The sequence below is a fragment of the Chelmon rostratus genome, chromosome 16 (assembly GCF_017976325.1).
Source record: "Chelmon rostratus isolate fCheRos1 chromosome 16, fCheRos1.pri, whole genome shotgun sequence".
NCBI classification, from domain to species: domain Eukaryota; kingdom Metazoa; phylum Chordata; class Actinopteri; order Chaetodontiformes; family Chaetodontidae; genus Chelmon; species Chelmon rostratus.
In genome coordinates, this window is record NC_055673.1 from 14,893,091 (window position 1) to 14,902,997 (window position 9,907).

At 46.1% G+C, this 9,907-nt stretch overlaps 2 protein-coding genes across 2 annotated transcripts; both read left to right on the plus strand.

Annotated features, from left to right (window-relative positions):
* Window positions 1–2,216: 2,216 nt before the first annotated feature.
* Window positions 2,217–5,002, plus strand: LOC121619935 (biotinidase-like). The gene is made up of 6 exons (XM_041955879.1): window positions 2,217–2,432; window positions 2,684–2,833; window positions 3,520–3,671; window positions 3,782–3,956; window positions 4,053–4,652; window positions 4,730–5,002. Exons 1-6 carry the CDS (start codon window positions 2,217–2,219, stop codon window positions 5,000–5,002), a joined length of 1,566 nt encoding a protein of 521 aa, XP_041811813.1.
* Window positions 5,003–7,365: 2,363 nt separating this feature from the next.
* On the plus strand, window positions 7,366–9,885 carry LOC121619921 (biotinidase-like). Its single transcript, XM_041955862.1, has 6 exons — window positions 7,366–7,605; window positions 8,093–8,242; window positions 8,400–8,551; window positions 8,662–8,839; window positions 8,936–9,535; window positions 9,613–9,885. The coding sequence occupies exons 1-6, from the start codon at window positions 7,366–7,368 to the stop codon at window positions 9,883–9,885; spliced, it is 1,593 nt and encodes a 530-aa protein (XP_041811796.1).
* Window positions 9,886–9,907: the final 22 nt, after the last annotated feature.

Below are 9,907 nucleotides of genomic sequence, written 5' to 3' on the forward strand. Positions count from 1 at the left end.
GAGATATTAAATCACCTTTTTTTAATGAAATATATGATGTCTTTCACTTTTAATTCAACCAAACAGTAGCTTCCAGTGTTAGAGGATGCTTGGCCAGCAACAATGTAATATGACGCTTGTCTTTTTTACTCCACTAACAGTGCAACAACAACAGAGCTTTTCTACACACTGGAGCAGCTTGACTGGCTTGGTGTAATATTGTCCATTAATATCTGCTGCCATGCTCCTGGCCAGCCCTCATGTCTTCCTCTGCGCTTTTCCTACCGGGTCAGCGATGACAACAATTCCCCATGCAGCCAAACCTGAAAGATAAATGCAGGTGTGCATTGATTACTTTAAAAGACGATAACACGTGATGTTACATCTACAAAGTCAGAGTACTGCGCAACTTACTTGCAGCAAATGTAATCTGTGCCACTGTCCCCATAGAGGTGGGTCCACCTTGTCGCATCACTTTCCGGGCTGCGTTGAACACATAAGCTCCAGACAGGATCAGACCCCCGCCGGAGAGGAGCCGACAGCTCCAGCAGTTCTTAAACATCTGGCTGGGTTTTGATACAGCGGCATCTGCTCCTCCTGTCGGTGCTGTCGGTGCTTCTGGCGCTGTTGACATTGTATGTTCCTACACGGTGTGAGCTAATGCTACTGCTAACACACGTTCTGGTTAAAAACAGATGGTGATGTCAGACAAAGAGGAAAAATAATAACAGCCGGTTTTTACAAATCGTCTTCATGTGGTTAAATAATTCGTCCGTATGAAGAACAAAGTTTCTACTACGTTTTTCTCAGGTCCGGGTCATGCTGGTTGTGAAAGGGCAGATTTGTAAAGTGGTTCCGGGTCATGTATCCAGTGTTTCCTGTTATGTATTTTCAAAATAAAAGATTTGTTTATGTCTTGGTTGCTACGAAATCCTGTTCTCTGTATCTGAGATGTCACATACGTAGGCAGAATTACTCCCCGTGATTACTTCTTTCTGCTCCCTACAAACCAACTGGACTGGCATGAAGTAACTGACTGTTTGGGCTCCACCTGAGTCTGTGTGGGACAATCTGTGTTGTGATTGAAAGAAGGAGAAAGTGTGTGCAGATTACAGCGTGGAATCCACTTAGCAATGGTTTGGAAGTAGTCTGTCGACTGCCTTCCTGAACTGCCGTTTCCCTGGTTCTATCATCCATTTCTCCACCATATCTGGTGGCCTAATAGTTACGGAGGTCCAATCATTCTCCTTCCGCTAAGTATTCAACAACTATGGTGATAGTGATGTTCTTAGCTTAACCCTCATGCCTAAACCTGACCAACCAGCCAACCTAACCAGCATCTAAACTTTTCTACCATCTGAATGTCCAGCCTGTCATTTCCATGTGAAGCTCTCACTTGGTGCAGGTGGTTTCTGTCTTGTAAAGCACTTTGAGCTGCAATTCCTGTATGAAAAGTGCAATACAGATAAAGTTTATGATTATTATTATTAATATTACGACTAGGCCAAGTGGGATATGTGCCTACTCACCTCCGTTTCAGAGTCTTCCGAGGTCATCTTAGCAACTTGGGCTGTACTGAGTGGCCACTTCATTAACAGATTTGGCCTTTCCATATTGGTGAGCCATTATCTGTTTTCCATGGATCAGTCTTGTGTTCTGTAGACTAACCTGAGCAGCCCCTCTGCATCTCAGGCTTGGCCTTTGAATTGTGTACAGTTGTGATCTGGTTGGTACGTACATAATGTACATTTGTAAATAGTTCATTTGTACTCATTTTTTGTGCCCTGGGTTTGTGGACTGGACATTTAGTGACACTGTAACCTCAGCTCTCTAAATCAAGAGATTATCTCTCCAGCTTTCACACAGCTTAGAGACACGCCGATCAAAGTGTTTCCATGCCAGGACAGGTGCTTTGTAGGTAATCCACAGGGTATGGCCGGACAAGCTGCTGTGTCGAAAGAAATACTCACATACCCGGACAGCAGGGGGATCATATGTCCAGAGCAGTCCAGTGGAAGTATTTAAAAATTTAGAACATGGAGCTGCTGTACAATCTATGACCATATTGATCCACATCTATAAAGCAAACGCTGTGCATTATATAACAAGAGGAGCTTCTTATCTAAAACAGAAAAATTAGATGAGTCAGCTCAGTTTACCATTGCCTAATATTGGACTTCTGACCTCTCGGGCGCTTTCAGTCTGGTCAGTCTGGGTTTCAAGCTTCACAAGAAACCATGGCTTGGTTTGTTGCCGTCACCACTTTTTCTCTAATTTTGGCCGTTGCTCATGGAGGGCCTGCTATGGACCCCTCGTATGTTGCTGCTGTGTATGAGCACAACTTAGTCCTGAACCCGGATCCTCGTGTCCCCCTGTCCCGCCCCGCTGCCCTGCAACACATGCAGAAAAACTTGGATATCTACAAGGTGCAGGCTGCCCGGGCCGCTCAGAAGGTATGATCAGAAGAGACTTCAGAGAAGTCAGAGAAAGTCAGAGAAACTGTTGCTTATTGCCACTTAAAATAACAGTTCATCTTATTCAAATCGCTCAAAATTATATACTTGAAAATAAGGTAGCTAATTCCAATAGGTGCAGTGAATAACTACATTTAAAAAGTACATTTAATGTCACAGAGGTCACGACTACAGTGGAGTGAAGTCACCTATCTCATCTCTATACTCTGCTCTCACCTTACCTTGGCCAGGGTGCCCAGATCCTGGTGTTTCCAGAAGTTGGTCTTCAAGGTTTCAACTTCAGCCGCTCGTCCATCTTCGGCTACCTCGAAACCATTCCTGACCCGCAGCAGGAGAGCTGGAACCCCTGCACAGAGCCGGACAAGCACAACAACACTGAGGTGCAGAATCATACTTTCAGATTTGATGTTACTGAACGTGCATTCTGACACGATACACTGACATGGAGACACCACTGGGCTGCCCACAACCTTCATGCATGCAAAAGTATTCTGGGAATATATAACCCCAATCCCAATTCCCATTCACACACTGGTGGTAGAGGCTGATATGCAAGGTGCCACCTGTCCAGCAGGAGCAACAACTATTCACACACAGTCACACACCAGTGGCACAGCATGGGGAGCATTTTGGGGTTCAGTATCTTGACTGAGGATACTTTGACACATAAACTGCAGGGATCAATCCATCAACCTTCTGATTGGTGGACGGCCGCTCTTCCTCCTGAGCCACAGCTGCCCCAGGTCATTTTTTTTTTATATGTACAGAATAAAGTTAAAGAGCTATCAGAGGTACTGACATCCTCTGACTGATCACATGACGTTGGGATGCTGTTGGGTGCTGGGTACTTCATGTCTGTGGTTGTCCGCGACTCAAATGGGCTTGGTGAAAAACTGAACAGAAAGGTGATAGAGTGGGCAGGCAGGGGGCACTGCTTACATGTACTCTGCTAGCAAATAGCAAATGATCACATTCCGTTTTATTCATGTTTTACACAGCATCACATTTTTTTTGTACTGTTGTAAATCACATTTGAATGATCTATATCATCATCTGTGTTTCACAGGTTCTCCAGCAGTTGAGCTGTATGGCCCGTCGTCACAACCTCTACCTGGTGGCCAACATGGCTGACCTACAGCCCTGTCCCCTGAAGACCGACCCCTCCTCCTCCTGTCCTTCTGATGGACACTGGCAGTTCAACACCAACGTGGTTTTCAGGTGCAGTGTAGGCCTTTACATAGAAGTCATTGTAGCTGAAGTTCAGCGAGTGCACCAGTGATTGATGTCCTTGTTTATGTGAACTGTTCACACTGTCTTCTGTCATACAGGTCAGATGGCCTGCTGGTGGCACGCTACCACAAGTACAACCTCTTCTTTGAGGAGGCCTTTGACACACCGCAACCTGAGATCATCACATTTGACACACCTTTTGCAGGGAGGTTTGGTCTCATGATCTGCTTTGACATCCTGTTCCATGAGCCCCCAGTTAGCCTGGTGGAGAAGGTAGAAAACAGCTCCTCAAATTCTGTACCCAACACTACATTCCTGTATTTGGTCTTCTCTTTTCCTAACATTCACCTCCCTTTGGACCACTTTTAGGGTGTGCGTCAGCTGATCTTTCCCACAGCCTGGATGAACCTGCTCCCTCTACTGGACTCAGTCCAGTTCCAGCGTGCTTTCAGCCTGGGTGCCAATGTCAGCCTGTTAGCGGCCAACCTTCGTCACGACCGACTGGACATGAGAGGAAGTGGTATCTACACCCCTTTTTCTGCCACCTACCACCACGCCCAGAAGGGAGACCCAGAGGAGGGCAGACTGCTGGTGGCCAGGGTGCCTGTCTTAGACCCACTGTGGCTGGGGCACAACATGGCCACTGAGAAGAAGGTAGTCACGGATGAGTCCACATCATCTACAGCTACAGACTCTGGATCCTATAAGCAGAGGAGCGGTTTTGACCCTCCTTCTCCTGAAATTGCTTCTTCGGTCCCTCCCTCCTCCACCACCTTCATCTCATCAATGATGTGCGACCCATTTACATTTGTCCTCTTAAACGAAACAGAGGGTGAAGTGAAGGTGTGCAATGGCACCTTTTGCTGTTATCTGCAGTACCGGCGGTTACCACAGGCAGGCAGTAACGAGCTCTATGCATTGGGAGCATTTGCTGGAATGCACGTTGTGGATGGACGCTACGCCCTGCAGGTATGAATGAGAACAAGTCTGAATATTTGAAAATGCTTCATGAGACTCTAGTCACATTAATCACATCTCTGTTGTAGGTGTGTGCTCTTGTCCGCTGTGCAGGGTCGGACATCTCCTCCTGTGGACAGGGAGTGGAAGAGGCTGAATCCAAACTGGACTTCCTGTTGGAGGGGAAGTTTGGGACCAAATATGTGTACCCATCAGTTTTAGGTAGCAAGATGGTCCTGGAGCAGCCTGAACATCTGGAAAGAGCTGAAGATGGCAGAGTGAGCATGAAACATTCAAACATGACTGTTGGGCTGGTCACTGCCTGTCTGTATGGACGAATGTATCACCTGGACAACGAATAAACTGCTTTGAAAAAGATGAGTATGTTAGGACAAAAACAGCAAATACATGTAAAAAGCTGATGTAAAAAATATTCTGTCCAAGACTGATAATGACAATTCAGCTATTTCACATCTGTCTTCTGTCATATACACAATTAATCAAAAATCTGTATTAATTCATTATTAAATTGTTAGAATCACTCTCCCACACAAACATCTGTTTTACACCCACATACACAGTGCATGAGTGACAGCCATCAGTATCTGCCATGATGGCTCAAAGAAGAACTCAAATACAGATCATGAAAACACTGCTCAGTGTTGGTCCCTCTTTTTTCTTTGGACAGTTGTGCCAAAAATGCAGCTCCTCTGATCTGGCTTGACCAGGTTTTTGCAAACAATGCTTCACTTGACCGTAGTATCTGCACAATACCTAGAAGCTCTCCTCCTGACTCACCTCTATGTCTCCTCTCACCTTCCCTCGGATCGGGTGTTCAGATCTTACTACCTAGAAACCATGATGGCCAGCAGGAGCGCTGGAACCCTGTAGAGCAGGCATCTCAAACCGGTTCCATAAAGGGCCGCGTGGCTGCAGGTTTTCATTCCAACCCAGGAGGAGCACATCAGGCCAACCAATCAACATCAAGGGATCACTTAGTTATCAGCTGAAGACTGAGATCAGCTGAAGACTGAGATCAGCTGATGAATTGATTCCAGCCTGGTGTGTTCCTCCTTGGTTGGAATGAAAACTTGCAGCCACGCGGCCCTTTATGGAACCGGTTTGAGATGCCTGCTGTAGAGAGCCAGATGAATACAGCAAAGATCAGCACAACACCACCTAATTCATGTTTGAGCCATTTCTAACATGTATTCAAGCTGTCATGAGTTTCTAAATAACCTTTACATCTTCCTGTGCACTTTTCCTAACGGGTCAGCGATGACAACTCCCCATGCAGCCAAACCTGAAACATAAATGCAGGTGTGCATTGATTATTTCAAAAGACAACACGTGATGCTACATCTAAAAAGTCAGAGTATTGCACAGCTTACTGGCAGCAGATGTAATTTGCTCTTCCTGTTGATGTACTACAGGATATGTGCTAATGCTAATGTTCACAAACTTCCTGGGTAAAAACACATGCAGATGTCAGACAAACATGAAAAATGCGATCTCTATGAGCATGCTCGCTGGCTAATTGATTAAATAACTTTTTTTTGGACATTTCAATGCTTTGCTGGCCTCTTGTAAATCTATTTAAAAGTGGTATTTTATGTAGCCAACTTTAGTTTGTGTTTATTAGAAGATAATGGCTGCTTAGATTCTAGTTGCAGTTAGCTAACATGAGCACGCTTCACCTGCCACCATAGCCACATGTCAGTCGGCCTACATTTAGCTCAAATTAATTGCAGTTATTGCTCTTCAGCTGGCATACAACGTTTGTCTTCTCTTATTAAATTTGTTGTTCAAGTTAGCAACACATCTGATTACAATGAACAGTAGCAACGAGGTAACATGGCTAGCTTGTTTCTAGCAAGGCTGTTCCTGGGTAAATTCAACCATTACACGCTGATGATTGGATCAGCACGGGACACATAATTAATATGAGCTACAGAGGCATAGACATCCTCTGTTTCAGCCACTGGTCTTCAGTTAATGTGTGTGTGTGTGTGTGTGTGTCAGTCAGTGGACAGTCCTAGTCCCAGTCTCAAGACTGCACAGCCTTGTGCTGGGACCTGTTGCTGAAAACAACCGAGGCACGCAGAGACAACAGGCAAAAAGACAAACACTGAACGGAAGTGTCCCCACTGCTGGAGATGTCTTCTACGTTAGGGGAGCTGTCCCCCTGAAACTGATTAATGCGGTCTCTCTACCACTTCCCAGAAAAAAATGCTATACTCAAAATAAATCAAGTCAACGACACGCAGTAATTAATGCGGATTACGCGTTATTATTGAAAATTGTTGCTGTCTGTCCCACTTTGAACCACTCAAACAGGCTAATTTCACAGATTTGTTTAGAATGAATGAAAGCTACGTGAACCACGTGACCGCTATGTGCCGGACGTTTCCTGTCTTGTATTTTCAAAATAAAGGTCTTGTTTATGTCTACTTGCCGGGATGCTGTTGGTGCTGTAGGAAAAGCTGTTTTCTGTGATGCGTCCAGCGTAGTCCAGCAGATGATTTTTTTAAAATATAAAATATGGAGCTGCTGCACAAACTACGACCATGAAGATCCAGATTTATGTCGTAAACATAACACCGCTGGCAAGGGCAGCTTCTTATATGCCGTGAAATCACTGAACTGAGTCAGCTCTGTTTACCTCGACCTCAAGTTGGACTTTGGACCTCTCAGGTGTAACTAGTCCATCTGGGTTACACGACTCATGTCTCTCAGGGAAGACGCGATGCTGTTGTTCGTTGTCGTTTTCATCAGCTGTGCTTTCACGTCGGCGGTTATTCAAGCAGAGCCCTCTGTGGACTCCTCGTACGTTGCTGCTGTGTACGAGCACAACTTAATCCTGAACCCGGAGCCTCATGTCCCCCTGTCCCGCCCCGATGCCCTGCAGCACCTGCAGGAAAACCTGGACATCTACGAGGAGCAGGCTGCCCGGGCCGCTCAGCAGGTATGATCAGGGCAGGACGGAGTCAGAAATGTTTGCTTTTGCGCTCTTATTACTCACATTACGAATAACAGTACTGTTCAGTGTCAGTTTCTTTAAAAGTATATGAAAGCTTTCAAAATGTACTAGTTACTTTCAAAGGAGAGTCAGTCACAATTCAAACTCTGACTGCTAAGAGTCTTTGTCCTGCATGCCATGTTTTTTCTCAACCATAGTCAAACATTATAACAGTATTGGTCATTTTTTAACTCTGACTTTTCACTGTGTTGTAGACTTGAACCCTTAAGTTAAGTCTAAGACGGCAGCTATGAAGGCAGGCATATATCAGTGCAAACAAGTTGGTGTTCCCAGTCATCAGGAATGGTTGTATTTGTCTGTATGTTCACACAAAGATGTACATTTAATGCCACAGAGGTCACAACTACAGTGGAGTGATGACACTTGTCACTTGTCTCATCTCTATACTCTGCTCTCTCCTTACCTTGGTCAGGGTGCCCAGATCCTGGTGTTTCCGGAAGATGGTCTTCAGGGTTTCAACTTCAGCCGCTCGTCCATCTCCGGCTACCTAGAAACCATTCCTGACCCCCAGCAGGAGAGCTGGAACCCCTGCACAGAGCCGGGCAAGCACAACAACACTGAGGTGCAGAATCACCTATTTTTAGACTTCAGGTTGTTGTTGTTGAACAGGCATTCTGTCGTGATACACTGACATGGACCACTAGGTTGCCCAGAGCTTCCACTCATGCAACAGCAGCCTGTGAATATGAATCACATTTGAGTGTGGTTGTGTTTCACAGGTTCTCCAGCAGTTGAGCTGTATGGCCCGTCGTCACAACCTCTACCTGGTGGCCAACATGGCTGACCTACAGCCCTGTCCCCTGAAGACCGACCCCTCCTCCTCCTGTCCTTCTGATGGACACTGGCAGTTCAACACCAACGTGGTTTTCAGGTGCAGTGTAGGCCTTTACATAGAAGTCATTGTAGCTGAAGTTCAGCGAGTGCACCAGTGATTGATTTCCTTGTTTATGTGAACTGTTCACACTGTCTTCTGTCATACAGGTCAGATGGCCTGCTGGTGGCACGCTACCACAAGTACAACCTCTACTTTGAGAAGGCCTTTGACACGCCACCGCAACCTGAGATCACCACATTTGACACACCTTTTGCAGGGAGGTTTGGTCTCATGATCTGCTTTGACATCCTGTTCCATGAACCCACAGTTAGCCTGGTGGAGAAGGTAGAAAACAGCTCCTCAAATTCTGTACCCAACACTACATTCCTGTATTTGGTCTTCTCTTTTCCTAACATTCACCTCCCTTTGGACCACTTTTAGGGTGTGCGTCAGCTGATCTTTCCCACAGCCTGGATGAACCAGCTCCCTCTACTGGACATGATCCAGTTCCAGCGTGCTTTCAGCCTGGGTGCCAATGTCACCCTGCTAGCAGCAAACATTCGTAATGACAGACTGATCATGACAGGAAGTGGTATCTACACCCCTTTTTCTGCCACCTACCACCACGCCCAGAAGGGAGACCCAGAGGAGGGCAGACTGCTGGTGGCCAGGGTGCCAGTCTTGGACCCACTGTGGCTGGGGCACAACATGGCCACTGAGAAGGGGGTAGTTACGGATGAGTCCACATCGTCCACAGCTACAGACTCTGGATACTGTCACAAAGAAAGCTGTTTTGATTCTCCTTCTCCTGAAATTGCTTCTTTGGTCCCTCCCTCCTCCACCACCTTCATCTCATCAATGATGTACGACACATTTACGTTTGTCCTCTTAAACGAAACAGAGGGTGAAGTGAAGGTGTGCAATGGCACCTTTTGCTGTTACCTGCAGTACCGGATGGTACCACAAGTGAGCAGTAACGAGCTCTATGCATTGGGAGCATTTGCTGGAACCCACACAGTGAATGGACGCTACGCCCTGCAGGTATGAATGAGAACAAGTCTGAATATTTGAAATTGCTTCATGAGACTCTTGTCATATTAATAACATCTCTGTTGTAGGTGTGTGCTCTTGTCTGCTGTGCAGGGTCGGACATCTCCTCCTGCGGACAGGAAGTGGAAGAGGCTGAAACTAAAATGGACTTCCTGCTGGAGGGGAAGTTTGGGACCAAATATGTGTACCCATCGGTTTTAGCTAGTAAGCTGGTCCTGGAGCAGCCTGAACATCTGGAAAGAGCTGAAGATGGCAGAGTGAGCATGAAACATTCAAACATGACTGGTGGGCTGGTCACTGCCTGTCTGTATGGACGAATGTATCACCTGGACAACGAATAAACTGCTTTGAAATAGATGAGTA

Bases quoted from the DNA above. Each gene is read 5' to 3' on its own strand.
- LOC121619935 (XM_041955879.1), top strand. From the start codon at position 2,217: ATGGCTTGGTTTGTTGCCGTCACCACTTTTTCTCTAATTTTGGCCGTT. The intron at 2,433-2,683 runs GTATGATCAGAA...TACCTTGGCCAG, and splicing joins CTGCCCGGGCCGCTCAGAAG to GGTGCCCAGATCCTGGTGTT. The intron at 2,834-3,519 runs GTGCAGAATCAT...TGTGTTTCACAG, and splicing joins ACAAGCACAACAACACTGAG to GTTCTCCAGCAGTTGAGCTG.
- LOC121619921 (XM_041955862.1), top strand. From the start codon at position 7,366: ATGTCTCTCAGGGAAGACGCGATGCTGTTGTTCGTTGTCGTTTTCATC. The intron at 8,840-8,935 runs GTAGAAAACAGC...GACCACTTTTAG, and splicing joins CAGTTAGCCTGGTGGAGAAG to GGTGTGCGTCAGCTGATCTT. The intron at 9,536-9,612 runs GTATGAATGAGA...TCTCTGTTGTAG, and splicing joins ATGGACGCTACGCCCTGCAG to GTGTGTGCTCTTGTCTGCTG.